The sequence below is a fragment of the Salmo salar genome, chromosome 06 (assembly GCF_965601325.2).
Source record: "Salmo salar chromosome 06, fSalSal1, whole genome shotgun sequence".
NCBI classification, from domain to species: Eukaryota; Metazoa; Chordata; class Actinopteri; order Salmoniformes; family Salmonidae; genus Salmo; species Salmo salar.
In genome coordinates, this window is record NC_138296.1 from 79,418,401 (window position 1) to 79,437,886 (window position 19,486).

General features: G+C 44.6%; 2 protein-coding genes across 3 annotated transcripts; one reads left to right on the forward strand and one right to left on the reverse strand.

Moving 5' to 3' along the window:
• The first annotated feature begins 249 nt into the window (after positions 1 to 249).
• Positions 250 to 10,156, forward strand: LOC106608087 (uncharacterized). The gene is made up of 8 exons (XM_014205789.3): positions 250 to 580; positions 4,296 to 5,489; positions 6,731 to 7,084; positions 7,275 to 7,430; positions 7,573 to 7,725; positions 7,900 to 7,931; positions 8,221 to 8,373; positions 8,606 to 10,156. Exons 2-8 carry the CDS (start codon positions 4,388 to 4,390, stop codon positions 8,678 to 8,680), a joined length of 2,025 nt encoding a protein of 674 aa, XP_014061264.3. The 5' UTR covers positions 250 to 580; positions 4,296 to 4,387; the 3' UTR covers positions 8,681 to 10,156.
• A 3,705-nt stretch (positions 10,157 to 13,861) lies between these two features.
• LOC106608086 (uncharacterized) lies at positions 13,862 to 18,643 on the reverse strand. 2 transcript variants are annotated; one of them, XM_014205788.3, is made up of 4 exons: positions 17,317 to 18,641; positions 16,194 to 16,317; positions 15,964 to 16,019; positions 13,862 to 15,629 (listed from the first exon to the last, which is right to left on the reverse strand). In XM_014205788.3, exons 1-4 carry the CDS (start codon positions 18,193 to 18,195, stop codon positions 15,492 to 15,494), a joined length of 1,197 nt encoding a protein of 398 aa, XP_014061263.3. In that variant the 5' UTR covers positions 18,196 to 18,641; the 3' UTR covers positions 13,862 to 15,491. The 2 variants fall into 2 exon arrangements, 1 of the variants encoding a protein (XP_014061263.3); XR_001329377.3 differs by having other exon boundaries at positions 15,483 to 15,629; positions 15,862 to 16,019; positions 17,317 to 18,643.
• Positions 18,644 to 19,486: the final 843 nt, after the last annotated feature.

Sequence of the window (19,486 nt, forward strand, 5' to 3'; positions counted from 1 at the left end):
GGATCAACTTTCATGTAATTTACTTACATTTTTAGATTTCACATTTATCTTCAATTAATTAATTAATTAATTGCCATAGGGCAGGTAACTTTCTAAGACACCCAACACAACATTATTATTATTATTATTATTATTATTAACAGGTTTCAGAACCAAGGAGCTGTCCATTCAGCACTACCTCGGGAAAAACACAATCTGAGGTTCAAATAGAATTTGAAAACATTTCCCCAGACTAAAACAATTGCCTGTTATGCAACGCATTGGACATAAAATATTACTGAATGTTCTTCATAAATCATATCTCTACACGCGCTCAATCACAGAGCAGATCGAGGCATTCTGCCAGTTGAGGCGCGCGCATGCACACGCACTCCGAAGCGTAGCCTACATTGTGTGATCAGCACATTAATAAAGACTAGGCTATTCCTTAAGCTTGCTTCCGGATCGATATTGGCAGCTTATTGATATTATATTGGTACAGTTGTAATATACAACCCGTTGTTTAAAGGAAAGGCTGGAGGGAAATACATACCGCCCTGTGCAATGAGATGAACATCATTCCCGTCTACGACTCCGGCAGGTAAGGACAATGCATTATACAGTGCATCTTTTTTTAATGACTTTTCATCTAACATAACCCATTTGTTTCGATTTGTTTAAAATGTAAAACATGATCTATTGATAGAACAATATGGTTCATGACAGGCTTCTAAGATGAGAAGCACCGTCTCTACTGTAGCCGATGTGGCATAGTCCCACACGCACATATGAATACACGGATTTTAATGCACTAGAAGACTAGGCTACTTAGATCTCTTGGCATTGAATCTGTACACTAAAGCGGTTTATGCCTGCGCCGCAGTGGCGTGGCGTGGGTCTGGATGATGATGTTTGTTTACCGGATGGAGGTCTATTTTAATCCTCATAATTGGTTCATAACTGGTATTGTGGGTGTCAAGCAGCAGGCGGCTCTCTTGACTCTTGTTGAGTACATTGATTAGCGATGGTCAGCTGGGGGTCGGTAGTGTTTGTTAGAGTAAAAAGGTGCGTTTGTGTATGTGTGTGTGTGTGTGTGTGTGTGTGTGTGTGTGTGTGTGTGTGTGTGTGTGTACAATGCACTAACTGGAAGTCGCTCTGGATAAGCACACATGTTACTAAAATGTCAAAGTGTGTGTGTGTGTTTGTGTGTGTGTATGTGTGTCAGGGTTTGACGTTGATGTCTGTGAAACGCCTGTCTGACGTCTGACACCAACCTGCTCTCAGAGCCTTTTGTATTATTGTGTACGTAAATCAGACACTCCATTTAGTATATTATGTTTTGTATGGTATGTATTCATTTTTGGATGGCTGTAATCCGTTTAGTATATGTTACAAATTACAATTCGTATGATATGTTAGGAATATGCTAGGTGGCTAACATTAGCTAGACTAGGGGTTGGGGTTAAGGGTTAGTGTTAAACTTAGGGGTAGGACTTAGGTTACAGGGTTATTAAGGTTAGAGTTAGGGGAAGGGTTAGCTAAAAGGGTTAAGGTTAGGGGAAAGGTTAGCTAACATGCTAAGTAGTTGCAAAGTAGCTAAAAAGTAGTAAGTTGTTGAAAATGTGCTATTGTCTAAAATGCTGAAGTTGGCAGTGATGAGATTTGACACAACCTTTTTGTTTTTGCTAGACTTTTGGATTATAAACCCACGCCCACTCCGACCAACCACCTTTCTTTCGTTTTTGCCTTTAGTAACATTTTGTCTTATGTAACCATACCAAACGTAACATATTATAGTAATTTGACTGAACCGGATTTACATTTACTTTGTTACATCTAGTCTATGAGACCAGGCTGCTGACACACTGCAGCAACATAGGGAATCTGAGGGAAGCAGGGTGTCTTCCAGGCAACCCAATGGGAACAGAATTCTCTGTTTACAAGTCAACTCCATTTGCCAAGAAAAATGCCCCTTGCAGATTACCAAAGTATTTGTGCAGTGTCCTAGTCTCTTCCTCACTTGATATTTGAATGTGTTCTTTCTGTTATTATAATGGTATTATCTATTTGTATGGTACATTTTATATGAAAGTGCAATAACTGAAACGTGTTATTATCTATCTAAAAATATTAACCTGCAGAGTCCAACTGAACAGGACTGAGTCATTCTGGAGATAACCTTCTATTTATAGTTATTTTAAAAGTACAATGCAAGGGTTTGCTGTGTCAGGCTGTACTTACTGTGTGAGTGTGTCAGTGTTAATTTCGTCAACAAAAATAGTGACACAAATATTTGTCAAACACTTGTTTTTCAGTGGCAATTGACGAGACTATAACTGACTAAATAGACCCAGAAAAAACTATAACTAAACATACATTATTTTTAATTTCAGTAGACTAAAACGAGACGAGACAAAATTATCTCTTTGACCTGACTACTAAGTGGACTGGACAAGAGTTTTTGGAGAGATTGAGCTTTTCAGTGATAACATATTTAATATTAGCAGCACAGATGCACAGCGCAGTTCTGTTCAGCAGTGGGAAGGAAGCAACGTACCCAGCACACACAGCCCACATCAGCTGGTGAGCTGCGGGGGAGCAAGCGATGAGTGTGGGCAGACAGACAGACAGGCTCCGCCTTCGATTATACACATCGCGCAAATTACTCTCTTGCTTCCCCATAGCTAACCAGTCACCCACCAGCCTTCTCGTTAGCTACCCTTTGCCTGGTTAAGAAACACAAGCTGCTTTACGAAATTAAAAGCAATAGCAGCATTGAGTTTAATAGTAAAACAACAGTGTAGCTATATTTTTCTCTCTCTTGAGTATAGAAAAGAAGGCTGTCTTTGAATTTGTAATCTCGTTCAACCCTCCCACTTTCTCCACTGCAAGGCACTACGTTTTTTTCTTTCTATCGTGTATTGGTGGGCCGCATTTTACATTCATAAAGCATATTGCAGGCCAATTCTAAAACTAGGTTACTTGCGGACCGGACCATTAATCATTTGTTTAGCCTACATCTTGTTCACTCATTTTACCTCATTAGCTAGCCATAGCTAACAACCTAGGGCGCATTCAGCAGGACTTAACGTTTTGGAACGTTCAGATAGAAATATGCTTTGTAGAACTAACCAAACTTTATTTTGCGTTAATGGGGACCAAGTGACTCAGACTTGAGCACTTGGATCAGGACTACTGTACACATAGGGACTCGGACTTTAGCTATAGGGACTCGTGACCCGACTCGTGACTCAACCATTGGTGACTCGGACTTGGACTCGCGCACAGAGGACATGGGACTCGATTCGGACTCAAAATGTAGTGACTCGACCACATCACTGTGCGAAACAGTCATTAGCTCACATTCAAAGTCATTAGCCCCCGTTCTAGTGTTGGACACCAATGTGGCTGCGGTGTCAGTGAAACGTGGCTGACAATGGCAATGACGCGACCGAGTGACGGATGTGCAACTCATACTACTTTTCCAATACACTCTCTCTCTCTCTGTCTCTCTCTCTCTCTCTCTCTCTCTCTCCCTCTCTCTCTCTCTCTCTCTCTCTCCTCCTCTCCCTCTCTTGTCTTCTCTCTCTCCCTCTTTCTCTCTCTCTCTCTCTCTCTCTCTCTCTCTCTGTGTGTGCTTGAGAATTTACATGGACAGATAATTCTTATATATGCTTATGTTTGTCATTTTTCTGCTGTTGGGAAGAGAATAGGATGTTATTCAGAAAAATATGTTGGTAGGACAAGGCTATGTGTTTTTGTACACATTTTGTTACTTTATCCCTCAAACTCAACTTTTTTCATTATTCCCCATCTAATCAGGGAATGATTTAGACCTGGGACACTAGGTGGGCGCAATTAATTATCCAGCAGGGTCTGGACCTCGTAGGGTAAGCGTTGAATACCCCTGCAGTGTTAATGATGCAATACAAATGTGATGTGACTACAATGAAAGGGCATTTAGTTGACTGAAATGGCCCACTGTTGTTGTCATTTTGACAATAACTAGACTAAATCATTATTCAAATGACAAAATGTGACTAAGACTAAATGATATTTTAGTCAAAATGACTAAGACTATACTAAATGTAATAGTGTATAGAAAATTGTCACAAAATTAACACTGGTGTGTGTGTGTGTGTGGAGAGGAATGGAGTAGAAGTACAACAACTGGAGAGAGGGCTCAAAGGTCCACATTCTCCACGAAACTGCCAGACTACAACATCAAAGGAAAGGCTTACACAAAAGCTAATATAATCCTCAGCCTCAGTTATCTTAGGTTCAGCAATAAATAAGTGGTTCAATTCTTTCCTCAGCTGAATCGCCATACCTGCCCCCGTCATCTGACCACCCCCTTCTAGCCACTGCGACCCTTCTCTACGTCTTCATGTTTACTTTGTGGTGAGAGATGGGAAAGATGCTCTTCCCTGCGACTCTCCATCACCTCCTATTGGTAGGGGTCTGTCTCTCCATCTACAGCACCCCAGTCCTGCCCCTCCACGACTACGCACCAGCCTCACAGGACAGTGGCTGTGATGGACAAGCTGGGGAGCCAATGGAGGGAGAGCCCTGTGTAACACCAGCAACACCTGTCAGTGTGACATCAACAAGTGTCCAATCTGGGCCCTCTGATCCCGGCAGACGGTCCTATGGGATGGCAGAACACATGACTGGCAGCTGGACTGACCTATCAGAGAATGTTGGAGCAGGGGGAGGCACTGGCCCTGATGTGATGGGACGCAAACCAGGGATAGAGCCGGTGACGCAGGCACGAAACGTGGACAGTCATGAGGGTATATCTGGACCGGGAGGGGGTAAGAGCCAGGGGAGGGAGGCAGAGACAGGGGCTGCCTCTGAGAGCTTCTCTGAGGGGCAGGAGACTCACAGACTGCATGTAGAAGCTCCAGAACTCTACACAGACAAAGAGATGAGAGTAGGGCCCGAAGAGAATCATATGGAGGATATACCTACTGTCACCACTGGGGCCATGATAGCTTCCCTAGGAGAGAGGCAAGGGATGACAGTGGCCATGAAAACACCCAGAGCTGTTCTACATGGTGGTTCCACAGCAGTCAGTGCCCCAGAACCAGACAGCCAGACAGGGACGCACCTTGCTGGGGAGAGAAGAGATCTCATCCTGGAAGAGAGGCCAGATCTCCATGGAGAAAAGGAAGGGGAACTCAGAGAGAGCTTGCCCGACCTCGGAGCTCCTCTTATGGGGCAGGAGACAGAGACGGCCAGACCGAGCTCCTCATCTCCCCATAGTATCCTTACAAACTCCCCATTGACCTCCATCCCTCCGTCAGTATGGGGATCCAACAGAGACGCTTCACCGCTGCCCCCTAGTGGTCTGGAGGCCGCTGGCCCTGCATCTCCACACCCCCAAGATGGAGAGACAGCGTTTGCTCTCCCAGACCCCCTCCTGCCCGACCTTGGACCAGCCCTGACAGGATCCTCCAGACAGGATGACCCTGACAGCCTCTGGACTGAACCACTACAGCAAAATGGGGGTGAGTATGCAGTATGCTATGGTCCAATGAGTACATGCTGGATATGTTAGAGACAGCCACTGGGAACTCAGCCACCTGGAGTGAGTCTGCTCTACAGATGCACTTGAGGGCCACATTCTATGTTGAGTTTTTGCACATGCACACAACAACACACTTGCTCTGCCTCACAACAAGGTAAGGTGCTGCTCTAGCTGTTGTTGTGTTACACCATAGAATTCCATTACACGGGTTGCCTGTTTGCTTTTCGCTGGGTTTCAATAGGTTTCATTAAAAAGGGAAGGGAAATGAAAGTGACACGTCTAGCTGCAGAGATCTCCTTTGATGATCGTGGGGGATGGTGGGGGGGGGCGAATGCTTGGTTTTCCACGCTTCACTTTGAACCTTAGCAGGCAGGGTTCCAGGGAAGCAGTCTAATTACTTTCTATTTCTGACGGTGGAAATAAACCTCACATGACTGCCAGGAGACAGCAATGACAGGGGCTGTTATACAAGTCTGGGGGATTCACTCCCCCTTTATCTCCATCTCCCTCCCTCCATCAGAGAGGAACAGTAAAGACCTAGGCACTGGCAGGGCCAGCCAGGCAGTTTATTACTGTGTGATGCAGTAGAATAGAGGAGTCTGTCTGAGCCAATATGTGTTCCTGACTGTTCCTGCCTGTCTGACGTCCCTCTAAGGATTGTCTGTTAGCGCTACAGGCAGCCTGTTAGCGTCCCTCTGGGACGTGTGCGCGTATGTACATATACGTATGTGCGTATATTTGTGTGTGTGTGTTCCAGCTTCTCTTTGGGGACATGAAGCTTCCCTACAAGGGAAACCAAGCTACCTTGATGAGTAGTATGTAGAAGGAAGGATTTTCTTTTTGGAACACCCTTTTCAACATGGCAAAAAAAAAAAAAATCTACGACTGAAAGAGATGCAGAAATAAACATTTTGATTGAATCTTCATCAACAATTACAAGAATAACCTGTCCCAGAAAGCTGCACCATATGGTGGATTCCTTCCATGGTTATGTTGATATGGGATTTATATATTTTTTACTTGTGAGCAGAGCAGTTAGAATGTAGTTGAGAACTGGAAGCAGAGCTGTGGGTCTAAAACTCCTCTCTCTTCACCAGTACATACCATCATGTTTCTAGTCACAGGCTGATCTCTAGCAGTCACTGAGCCAATACGAATTTCCTATGGACCATCAGTAGGCCTGACCCAACATCTGTTGGTGTGTGTGTATTTTACTGACAGCCGTGGATGCCAGTGCCCCTCCCTTGCAGGATGCGTCCACAGAGGGTACGATGTCATCGGAGGACCTCCCTCTCATCTTCGAGCCCTTTGATGATGTCACACCTGAAGGGGCGGGGATAGCGACAGCCGCTCTCATGCCCGGCAACTCACAGCCGTCTGTCTCCATGGCTACCACGGGGATGCTACTGTCAGAGGTGGAGTTCGACCAGGTGGACACGGGACCATCCCGTGTCCCACCCCTGGTGCTACCAGATTGGACGTCGCCATGGCAGACATCCGGGGCTGAGATCTCTGAGACTATCTGCCCCTCTGGTACACCCATAGACCCTCCCCCTTCAGAGACAGAACAGCCAGGTGAGACTTCTTTCTTATTAATCTTCCTCTTCATTATTCCATTTGTCCTCTTCATCTTTTCACAATATTGCTTACACTCATCCGATCCGTTTAGATCTAGAAGTTTCTACAGTGGTATCTAAGGACTAGATGTTGATGTTATACTTCACTATATCCACTATAATGATCCAGCAGTGATGGTTATATTTAGGTGGCAGTGAGACCATACAGAACCCAGATGAAACCCTGCCCACCTCCGAACCCAACCCTAAAAGCATCGCCTCCCAGCAGACCACCATGACAACAGTCACCAAGACAACCAATCTGCCTGTGGTCAAATCAGGTCTGGAGGAACTGGAGTCTGAAGGTAAGAGTCACACTAACACACACACATAATGCACACTAATACTCTAATGTACACACATTGTTTACACAATGTAAAGATGAAAGTTCACAGTTCAAATTGACAGGAAGTTGAATCAGCTGTTTTCCTTCTTTTCTTCCTGTAGAGGAGCCAGAGGTGGATGAGGACGATGAGAACACGGAGGAGTCAGAGGAAAGCGAAGAGGAACAGAAGGAGACCCCTATCCCAGCCCCCACTCGACCTCCCTACAGCCTCATCCCCCCGCCTCCTGTCTGGGTGCAGCGCAATCAGGGCCTGAGTGAGAGGAGACACACACACGAATGCATGCGCACCTAAAACTAACTTTGGCTCTTTGTGGCCATCAAATATGAGATATTTTCAATTAGGAAAGAAGTGTAATTGAAATAGTGGGTGACAATCCCTTGTGTGGGTTCAATGTGCTTCAAAGCCACTCTTCCTCCCTTTTTTTCAGTGCGTAGCTGGGTGGAACTGATCAGAGAAAAGGTAAAATCGCCATTAATGGTCATGACAGAACCATACTATCCTCATCATAAAGAATTGTTAGAAAGTGTGGTCCTTTTAGGCTGTTTGGCTATGTAGCAGGGATAATATTGACCCCTATTACCCTTAAGTTAAATTAGTCAAAAAACATCAACTGGAAGAGTTGTCTCTAAGACACTGGTCTACGAGTGGTCTGTATTTCCTGTCTGTGGCTAGTTTCTTTTCCCTGCTCGTCCCTCACACATCCCTATCGTTCACCTCTGTCCCTCACCCATGTTCCCTCTCCCTCCAGGCAGGGTATGTGTCTGGGATGTTGGCCCCGGTGGGCATTGGCATCATGGGGGCCCTGCTCATCGTTGGGGCCCTCTACAGCATCAGGATGATCCACCGTAAGAGGAGGAACAGCTTCAAACACCAGCGTAGGAGGAAGGCCAGGCACACTGAGGTTAATAGGAATATGCTCACTAACGCTACACTATTCACCTTGTGGTAGAAAGTGGCTTCCTCATCTCCACACCTTCATCTGTACTGTTTTAAAGACATTGGACAGCTTCTTTCACATCAGTGCAGATGAAAGAAAGGAGATGGAAGAGACTTTGGACTTATTGAGCTTTACACAACCTTTAACTCCATGTAATGAATGTCCTGACTTTTGGTATTTGCCGTCTTGTCTCCAGCAACCCAGGGAGCCAAGCAGCAACGGCCAGGACCAAGCCATGCTATTGGCTGATAGCTCTGAGGACGAGTTCTGATCCTGCCAGCAGCGCTGTGCCTGTAACCGATGAGACTCGGCCAGCGTCGTCGTCATCATATCTCCATGACTACCACATCTCCAATCACTGTGGGCCGATTGGCTATAATTTATCAGAGAGTATTTGACTGTCTAACCAACAAGACGGGTGGGTATTTGACATGTAAAACAGGGTTGAACGTTTTAACAACTATGTAGTTACAGGTGCATAGAGGGAAAAACAATACAATATTTGAAAAATAAACTCCAGGCTATTGACATTCTTGTATGATCCACAATGTGCTCGCGATCCTTTAAACCAACTGTGTGTGGAGCATACAAGAATGACTGTGTGCTGAAGCCTCTTTCAATTACTTTCTATGTAATAAAAGGGCTAGAGCAGAATCCACGGCATTTAATAGGATCTCTGTTTATATAGCTGACGAGGAGTGCATTTCAATAGTCTGAAGTGGCTTCCTCTTCTTGTCTCCTTTCCTACATTTAGGAAGCCACTTCAGAAATGAAGCTACTACAGGCTATAGAGATGCACTCACAGTTACTGGAGTAAGATTGTCACACACTATTGAGTTCATAACACATCATAGGCACTGAAAAAACACAAGCTGTCAACACCAGTGTGCATTAAAGTACTGTAGATACTTTCATAGACAGCCATTGCTTGATTCAGCCTTGTCGACTGTTTAAGGCCAAATGAATATCATCCTCCTTTAAAAGCATTCAGCAGGAACCAGCTCTCTCTCTCTGTGTGTAGTTACAGGATACTGATCATTCTATTGTTGCTCCTCCTGACAATGTTTTTCCTCCAGTGTGTGGCAGGCAACCTCTTTCATGACTGTATATACACAAGGCTAATGCTTATTTAATCATCTCCATATCATTTACTATTGAATAGCCTACTCTACAGAAGGTCCAAGTCATTCAGAATCATTACATCCCATAGCCATGCTGAGGAATGTTTTAAAGGGAGACTACTTGTATTTTCACGCAACCTCTCTCTGCTGTACTGTTGTTTCTCCATTTTTCTTATTTTGCACTGGGACCTGAAAGAACTGAACAGGTGAAAGCCAAAACTCTAATGAGAAACAGGATGCTTGCTGCTAGTGTACGCACTTAATGTTGACAAAGGTTTCCATTCTCCCTGGTTGATGCCGTTGTGATCCAAATGTATATATTTATTCATTTCTGTGGTTGATGCATCTAGTGTCTGCATTTTAGCACTAAATATTAAAGGTGTTTTGAAAAGTCTAATTCAATGTAATTGAGTAATCTTGCATTGTATAGTAGTCATTCAAGTTTGAAATGTGTCACATTTTGCGTGACCATCTCCTGGTAGGTTGCTTGAGATATATTGCCTGTGAATATGCAATAATAATGTAATGTACGGGTTCTTCTGTAAACTTATGGCCACATTTTGGGCTTTCTTTCTATAGATACCAAATGTGCAGTGTTACCAATAAAGCTCTCTTTTACCCAGGAGGATCTCTGTTTGTGGGAAGGGTTCACTATTTTTGTTTCTATTGCTAAACACAGTTGGAAGACAAAATGCCTAATCATGAATGAATCACATGATACATTGTAATACAATGTAAAATACTGCACTCTTTCAGATGTGCCGTTTGCTTGCTTTGGAAACAAGATCACCATCAGACAACCCAGAGTCAACCAATCCACCTTACAGCAGAAAACAAATCTAAGAATTTATTTCTGTGTACTTTTCCCACATTAAATAAAATATATCGTTGGACAGATTGAAATCAAAGAGACAGAGGAAGAGGGGCAGGGGAACAGAACGCTGACATGCAAAAATACCGTTCTCTCTTCCCTTACAGATCACAGGGGTCCAGGGCTAGTCACTGCAAAAAACAAAGAGACCCCCTTTAGCTGGTCCTGGGGGGGGGCACAGTGTGTGGGGTCCCCGAGTGGAGTGGTAAGAAGAGAGTAGATGCCCACTCAGCTAAGGTCAGTTTGCATCCCCCATCCGTAATGGTGAAGGTTAGGATTTGGACAGGGTAAACTGATCCTAGATCAGTGTACCAAAAGAGAAAATTCTAGCCAGAGCAAGAAACCAACTGGAATATCTAATAAAAAGCTTGACAACTCTTCCTCTCGTACAAGGAGATGGGAGAAGAGTGGTTGGTCTCTGGGGTGAATGGTAGCTAGGCAACCAGTGGGATGGTGGCCCTCCAAGACCAGTTTAAGTAGCCTTGTCATGTTCTTAGACCCTAAACTCTGAAATGGCAAGACAACTTTTGATTTCTCTGTAGTGAAGACCATTCACTGACTTATTTTGAAGCCATGGGGGATGGGAAGGTATCAGCTAACCTGGATGCCAGCCTGTTTATTCTTTAGCTCACTCCTTTGTCAAAACAGACCAGAGCCATAGATATACATTAAACAGATGTCAACCTCTTTTGAAATCACACCAGACTCTGGCCACTAACAGACTGACGAGGAAGCCCTTCAACTGGGGTGCATTCAATGAGGTGCAAAGTTAAGAACAATGCAGCTAGAAAGATAACGAATAGAGTAGATAATTCCCAATTCTACATGACAGTGAATCAAATTGGTTCTAGACAAAACATTTATATATGACCATTCTATCTAACAGGGCACCCTCATGAACAGACCTCTGGTGTAGATGGTCAAACGGAGCTGTCTGGCCGATCATGGCAGGCAATAATGCCCACGGTCCCTACTGGCACTGCCCGGGGTTCACACTTTTAAAAACTAGGGGAGAAAAAGACGTTCTCTGGGAATGAGGAAAGCGGGTCGGACCAAAACAAAGACCAATTTAATTTGAAACGAGACAGGAGCCCACTCACACCTCTAGACTGAAGCAGGATCAGAGTGATGTCAGAAAGAGTCAAGATTCAACAGGAAGTGTATCTGCACAGGGAGCCAAATGGAAGTCTTCCCAGTGAATGGAACAGAGTGCCATTGGAACAGTTCAAAGCAGTATGGCTTTGGAACAGCTAGCCTAGCTCCCATCTGTGCTTCCGGATCTCTGATGACATCGTTGCTGTCCAATCCTGCATTCTTATTCTAGTCCTAATGGTCTAGATGGGTGAAAATAAATTAGCAGAGAAGAGAAACCGAAAACCTAACCAATCAATTCCTCCAAAAACACAATACACAAAAAAGATGCCCTCAGATGTCAAATGAATAGAGCGCAAACACTGTATACAAATCATCAATAAAAAAACCAAAAAGGTCATCTGATCGGTCTTTTCAAACACACGCACACACATACTATAACCACCCACACAGCAGCCTGTGTGTAAAGTATCTGTCGACATCCCTTCTCACTTCCTATTCTGCAATGTTAGCCGGTTGAATTGATGAGACGTTGAGGAACAGCTCCTAACTGTTTGCATCTGTTTTATTAAAGCTGCAAACTCTGAAATAACAGCTGCTAAAACTTTAGAGAAGCAGACACTGAGTAAACCTGGCCCATAATGTGTTGTGTATCCTAGTGTATACCTTATAGCTGCTCTCTCAGCCTATGGGACTTCATCACAGCTCAGCAGTACAGTACATTAGTGTCTCTGCTAGACAAGGAGCAAATCTTTAGTAACTACTACCACCACCACCACCGCCATTACTACTACTACCACCGCCATCAGTACTACTACCACCGCCATTACTACTACCACCACCGCCATTACTACTACTACCACCACCACCATTACTACTACTACCACCACCACCACCGCCATTACTACTACTACCACCATCATTACTACTACCACCACCGCCATTACTACTACTACCACCGCCATTACTACTACTACCACCATCATTACTACTACCACGACCACCGCCATTACTACCACCACCGCCATTACTACTACTACCACTACTACTACCACCACCATTACTACTACTACTACTACCACCACCACCACTACTACTACTACCACCACCGCCATTACTACCACCATCATTACTACTACCACCACCACCACCACTGCCATTACTACCACCACCACTACTACTACCACCACCGCCGCCATTACTACCACCACCACCATTACTACTACTACCACCACCGCCGCCGCCATTACTACCACCACCACCACCATAACTACTACCACCACCACCATTATTACTACTACCACCACCACCACCATTACTACTACTACCACCACCATAACTACTACCACCACCACCATTATTACTACTACCACCACCACCACCATTACTACTACTACCACCACCACCATTACTACTACCACCACCACCATTACTACTACTACCACCACCATAACTACTACCACCACCACCATTATTACTACTACCACCACCACCACCATTACTACTACTACCACCACCACCATTACTACTACTACCACCACCATTACTACCACCACCATTACTACTACTACCACCACCACCATTACTACTACTACCACAACCACTACTACTACTACTACTACCACCACCACTATCGCCATTACTACCACCACCATTATTACCACCACCAGCATTACTACTACTACCACCACCACCATTATTACCACTACTACCACCATTACTACTAACTCCACCACCACTACTACCACCATTACAACAACCACCACCATTACTACTATCATCCCCACCACCATTTCTACTACCATCCCCACCACCATTACCATCCCCACCACTACTACTACTACTACTACTACTACTACTACTACTACTACGACTACTACTACCACCACCACCACCACCTTCTATACCTAGCTCCTGGTGTCTTCACTATACTTCAGGGTTATCTAGTCTGAAATAACCGATTTTACACCATCAGTCAAAACACACACAGCTGACCTTTGTTCATTTATGCTGAAAAAAAAGGTTATTATTTATTTTATTTTTTTAGACAAAAAGCAGCCACAAATGCATATTTTCTTTGCCATGATTGGAGTAGATAGGAACTGCCTGGTGTGTCTGTCTTTCCCAGACAGAGGAGCTCTCAAATGTTACCGGAGTGTGTGCTTCATCAGAGTAAGGCCCCTGGAAAGTGCACACTAGGCTTGGCCACAAAGGGGAGTGAGTGTATGAGTGTATAGTACACAATCTAAATAAACTCAGAGAGCAAACAGGAAATAAGTAAACTGCTAACAATACTTTTGCCCTCCTTTACCAGAGGTCAACCAAAGATCAACACACTGACTCAAACACACACACAGAGCGAAGCCAACAGGAATCCAGCATATTTAATAACACTATTACTCCAGCCTGACACTTTGCCATACTGAAACAGGACTCCAGTGCTCTGCATGTTGTTCATTCATAGACAACTGTGATGATTGAAAGACAGAGGGGTGCTTGGAAAAATACTCTCCAAGTTAGGAGGAATTTGAATGAACAAACTGCAACAGGGAAATATTTTCCGAGCCCAAACTTCTCCTTTGTCAATAATGATTTATCTTTCTCAGGAGATTTTTGAGCAATGTTCCAGTGGCTGGCAGTGCATTTTGGGAAAATTAGCTTTGATCTGCAAAAAGGGCCAACACAAGTGCCCAATCTCAAATCGGCCCCTCATCCTTACCCCTCTAAGCACTTACCAAGTGTATCTGAAATGATTGAATAGGTATTACTAAAATGGTAATAGCTCCACCTTTCCCTCTGACAGGCCAGGAAGAATTTACACCATATTGCTTACACCTATCCATACCTTTCAGATCTACACAAGTGCTTAGGAGTTAGGACTATGGGCCTGTTTGGAACTGGGCAATGTTCCGAGTGTTAATCAACACACACTCATCACTCATACCACCACTCTTGTTAAAATAAATGCATGCATATCTTTACAGGCTCCAGCTCTTGGTCTGGGGCACGGGATGAAAACTGAGCAGCAAGCAGCTGGCGTGTTCGTCTCACAATGTAGGGGTAATGAAAACACAGACAGGGGGAGAAAAGCACACTAACACGCACAACTCATGATTCCCACCAAGCATGCGTGCGCACACACACACCCATCCACTACATTACTTCACGTCCCTTACACATGTACACAATAGCATGAACACTTCCTTTTCCAAACCCCTAGGCAAAACACACACTCTCACGAACACACACATTAGCTTTTCCAACCCCCTGGTGAATCATGATTAAAAAATATAAACAAAAAATAAACTCCACAAATATTTCCTTCGAATCTGTCGTTTTCCCACCCTCTTCCTTATTTTCACCCTGTGTTATTATTCTTCTTCTGTTTTCCTGTGTTCCAGTGGGTGATTTTGCGTGATGCATCGCCCTCCGGAGGTTTGTGGGTTCACCCTCGACATCATGCCTTAGATACTGCTCCGTTGGAGGGGGGGGGGGGGGGGGGTCAATGTTCTGAGGTTAAAGGTCACCAGACCACATCACACACTCCTCTTCCTTCCCCCTCTCACAGGGTCCTACAGCTAACAGGGCAAGGGCCTCTTCATAAAAACATTGTGGGATTTCTGTCTGTCTGTCCAGTTCAGCCTTGAGCTGTTTTCCAAGATGTCAAGGATCAAAAAAGGGAGGGTTGTATGTACTGTGTATGTCTGTGTACGAGTAGTGTGCATGTGCCTATGTATATGCAAATGTAGGTGAATCTATGCTTGTGGGTGTATGATGATGTGTGTGTGCATATGGGTGTATGACTGTGTGTGTATATATGTGTGTGTGTGTGTGTGTGTGTGTGTGTGTGTGTGTGTGTGTGTGTGTGTGTGTGTGTGTGTGTGTGTGTGTGTGTGTGTGTGTGTGTGTGTGTGTGTGTGAGACAAGGGCAGGGTTGAGAGTGAGACTGGAGCTGCTTCAGTAAGAGGGCAGCACCTGTCATGCTCCCTCTCCTCTCTCTAGCGGAGCCACAGTTTGAGCCTCAGTGCGTCCACACCGTTCAGGTAATATCTGAAGAGCCGCTTGTCTCGGACAAAACCAAGGTTCTCATACAACTTTAGAGCTGACTTGTTAGTGATCTCAGTCTCCAGAACCACCTAGGAGTGAGCGAGAGAAAGAGAGAGAAAGGAGAGAGGGAGGGAAGGAGAGAGGGAGGGCGGGGAGAGATACTGCTTGTCAGAGCTGAAGCAATACAAGTAGTCTGTATCATTTTGTGGGGGTTTGTCATAAGATCATATTGTTCTATTATATCCCCATGTTATTCACTAGAGCAGTTCATTTTCTGTACTAGAGTCCACCTAGTGTGGATATATAATATGTGGTTAATACCTCAGGCCAAGTACAGTCAGGGCCACTAGCTGAGTGAAGGCCCCAGAGGGACAACAGGGCCTTCGGACGTCACCATCAGACAGACAGTACCAGTCCGCTTACCTCATCACAATCCCCCTCCACCATGGCATAGATGGCCTTCTTCACCAGGTTAGTACCTGCAACATACAGGCAACAAAAACATCTATTCAGTGGGATGGTACGCATAGAAGTTTGTGGAGAGAAAGAAAATGGAAGTACTTTGAGATCAAATATTTTTTTGTTGCAAAAAGGGCTATTAATAAAACGTGATTGGTCGTCATGAGAAAATGAGAGAGCATGCTGGTTCTCACCAATGCTTTTCCTCCGGTGTTTGGAGTCTACAGCCAGCATGGCGATGTAGCCACGACGAAACATCTTCTTGTGCATGTCCAGCTTACAAACAATGGCCCCCACACACTCCTGCTCCACCATGGCCTGGAATTGAATAATCAGTGAGTCATGTTAGTGCTGTGTCCAACCTAAAGCTTTTGAAGCCTTCTTAAGACCAGACAAAACCAGGAAGTAAACAAAACCCAATGCTTCTAGCCAATGAGCACCAAGAACACATCTACCCTGACCTCTAGTTTGATTACACTGCACATAGCACTCCCTCCTTCCTATAGGTCACTGAGGGCAGTAGACTGAGAAATCAAATTGAATAGGTAAGTATCATGGTTACAATGATGAATGGCTCATTCCTTTATGGAGAGGGAGACAGATCAATAGCAAGGACCTCATTGCATTTGTGGACACAAATTGTTTCTTATTAGCCTAGTTCACCTCAAAATACCAAATGAAATATCAAGACTAGAAACATAAAAAGACTTGAAAGAGACTTGCAAGTGTTTCACTGTCAGCAAGCCTCAGAGGTTGCAACACTATGCTAGGGTTAGGCTGTCCAAGGGGGTTTGTGTGTGTGTGTGTGTGTGTGTGTGTGTGTAAGCGCATGTACATGCCACTTCATGTTCAACTGTATCTGTGTGACACCTCCAGATGATTAAATATAGACATAGTGAACAAGTATACACTAGCAGACACACCAAAACTAACCAACCCTTTTAGTCCAACTTAAAAACTAGTTTCACTGTCAGACAAGACAACAGGGACGAAGAAGGGTGTGTTATTGTCTGGATCAACCTAAAGAGAAGCTACCCTTTACCTAGAACTTTAGGAACATCAAATGAGCAGGACTGCTATACAGAAAGATAGGAAAAGAACAACTGAAGCAGACACCGTAACAGTATCTAGGGCTAAATCAAAACGGTGCTAAGAGACACTACTGGCCTCTTAGGGTCAGAGGCAACACAGCCAAATGTCCCAACAAACTCGCTTTGTTGCCCCAGAAACTACTGGCCTCTTTTTATTTTGCTAATGTTCACCAACCAAAACCAAGTCAAGAAGGTGTTTTACTAGATAGTGCCATGTCATACTCACCAGAAAGCAGAGCTGAGGCCAGTTGTGGATGAAGTACCTATATGTATAAATGGAATACGGCTCAGACAAGTCCTTGGTGATCAACCTCATGATTCCTGGCATCTGTAACTCGGACTTGTAGCGGACATAATGAATCCCCTGGCTCTCTTCCGCTTCTCGGTCAGGCGAACAGTTCAGATCCAGCCTCGCTAATTCTGACACCGGCGGCTGGTGTATGACGTCGGGTTCACTCTCTACTCCAGCCCGGTGCTCGCCGAGGCCTTCGCAGTCTGGGGGCTGCTGGCTCGGTGGTCGAGGGGCTTCTGTGGGGTCACATTCCCTTTTCCTAACGTTACCACCGGGGCTGTGTCCGGTTACAGGGTGGCTTTGGAAAGCCTCAGTTCTTGTGATAGTCAACATACCGTTCATGCCATTGTTGTTCAAGTGAGGGTGGCGGCTGCCTTTCGAACACGGACTGTGGTCCTCATGTTGGCAGCAATGGTCGCTATTATTTTTGTCACTCGGGTCGTCTCCAAAACTGCTGCTGTCACAGAGCTCCATAGACGGTCTCGGATTGTCGGATCGGTTTTCCGTTGTGTGGTTGTAGATCTCACCGTCTTCAGACGGACTGACCAACCCGTTCAGCTGCTGTTCCTGTAGGGCCTGCGATTTGAGGTGTAGCGCAGTCGGGTTAGCATGCGATAGCATGTTTTTCAGTTTTTTCTTACTTGTCCGTTTGTCCTCGCTGATCCGCTGCTCCTGTCGTGTTACAGAGCCCTCCCAACCGCAGCCGGGCTGCTCCCCTTCCCCAGGTTCCACGCTCCCATCCCCGGGGAAGGGAGAAATTTCAGCCGGGGATGCTGGCAATGCGCTGCTAGGCCCAGTCGGCACTGCAGCCATCCCACCTCATCAAGGGGGCAATGTACGTTAGAAAAAAACCTCGAAATATAGTTTCGTCAACGGGTTTATAAACAAAGCTCACTTCACTTTGGCGATAATTGTATAAATCCGAGGGTTTCCGAAACAATTTCGTCTTTACTTCCAACGCCTGTCGTTGCTTTCTCCTCGGTTTCCCCGCTGCCGGAAAGTGCTGTCGCAGCAAACGCCATTGCAGCCGAAAGATGGTTGTCACTACTTACTACAGTCACAAAGTCAGAATTGGATTTAACGTAAAAATGTATGAAAACAAAATGTTGCTTTTTGGTATTCATTTAAGGCTAGGGTTAGGAATACGGTTAGCAGTATGGTTAAGGTTTCAAATCATATTTTAAGAAGCTAAATTGTAGAAATAGGCGGGGTTAGACATAATTTTGAATTTGTGGCTGTGATAAGTAGTGACTATCCTGAAAGCGGGTGGCGCTTTACGAGAGTGATGGGAAGCAAAGTCGATGCACGGGTGCCGCTTTACGACAGTGGCGAGAAGCATAATCTATGCGCGGTTTGCACAATTTTTTTGGGTCTCTCCCTCCTCGAGCATCAGCGAAGCTTACAAATTAATTTTAGTTAATCGACGGTGCATTATTTGATGTATCTAGAGACCGCAGTTTTAGGCATAAATAGACAATTCAAACCTCTGTAAAGCTATCAAAATTATGAATGGACTGGCTATTAACAAAGTAAATAGTGACCAAATAAAAAAACAATAATTTTGACGTATTACAAATGTATTCCCTTTCACACCTTTAACTCAAATTCATAAATTACGCAGGCCATCTCCGGATCCAATACTCTCTTGCCAGCAGAGGGTACTACTGTTATGTACATTGCAATATGGTGCAAATGTCCAGTTTCTCCCCAAGTATCATGCAGTAGGCTACTAATGGTGAAGTAATGTCAAGTGCAGTGCTTGACTTGGACTGAAATAGGTTCCGGTACTAATTTTGGGTGCCGGTACTATTTATATAGTATTTAGGTGCAGGAGCTGCTCCACAATATTTTTTAGCTAATATTCAATAAGAAGAACAGGAGCTCAAGCAGTAGAACATTTGAGGTGCCGGTACTCAGCTCCAGTGAGCTCCTGCCAAAGTCAAGCACTGGCCAAGTGTGTAATGGAGAGAGAACTATACTATACAGGTAAAAAAATTATAAACAAAAGTAATATCTCTGCAAATGCGTTAACCCTAATCACAACTGCTTGTAATATTATTTTCATTGACAGACAGTGACTCAACGTGCATACACACACTGCTGG

What these genes read in the sequence shown, in the direction of transcription:
- LOC106608086 (XM_014205788.3), bottom strand. Translation starts at nt 18,195, where the DNA reads ATGGCTGCAGTGCCGACTGGGCCTAGCAGCGCATTGCCAGCATCCCCG. An exon ending in ACACCGGAGGAAAAGCATTG is followed by an intron (nt 16,020 to 16,193) that starts GTGAGAACCAGC and finishes TGTATGTTGCAG; the next exon opens with GTACTAACCTGGTGAAGAAG. An exon ending in TGGAGGGGGATTGTGATGAG is followed by an intron (nt 15,630 to 15,963) that starts GTAAGCGGACTG and finishes GCTCACTCCTAG; the next exon opens with GTGGTTCTGGAGACTGAGAT.
- LOC106608087 (XM_014205789.3), top strand. Translation starts at nt 4,388, where the DNA reads ATGGGAAAGATGCTCTTCCCTGCGACTCTCCATCACCTCCTATTGGTA. An exon ending in ACCACTACAGCAAAATGGGG is followed by an intron (nt 5,490 to 6,730) that starts GTGAGTATGCAG and finishes TTTTACTGACAG; the next exon opens with CCGTGGATGCCAGTGCCCCT. An exon ending in GCAGCGCAATCAGGGCCTGA is followed by an intron (nt 7,726 to 7,899) that starts GTGAGAGGAGAC and finishes CCTTTTTTTCAG; the next exon opens with TGCGTAGCTGGGTGGAACTG.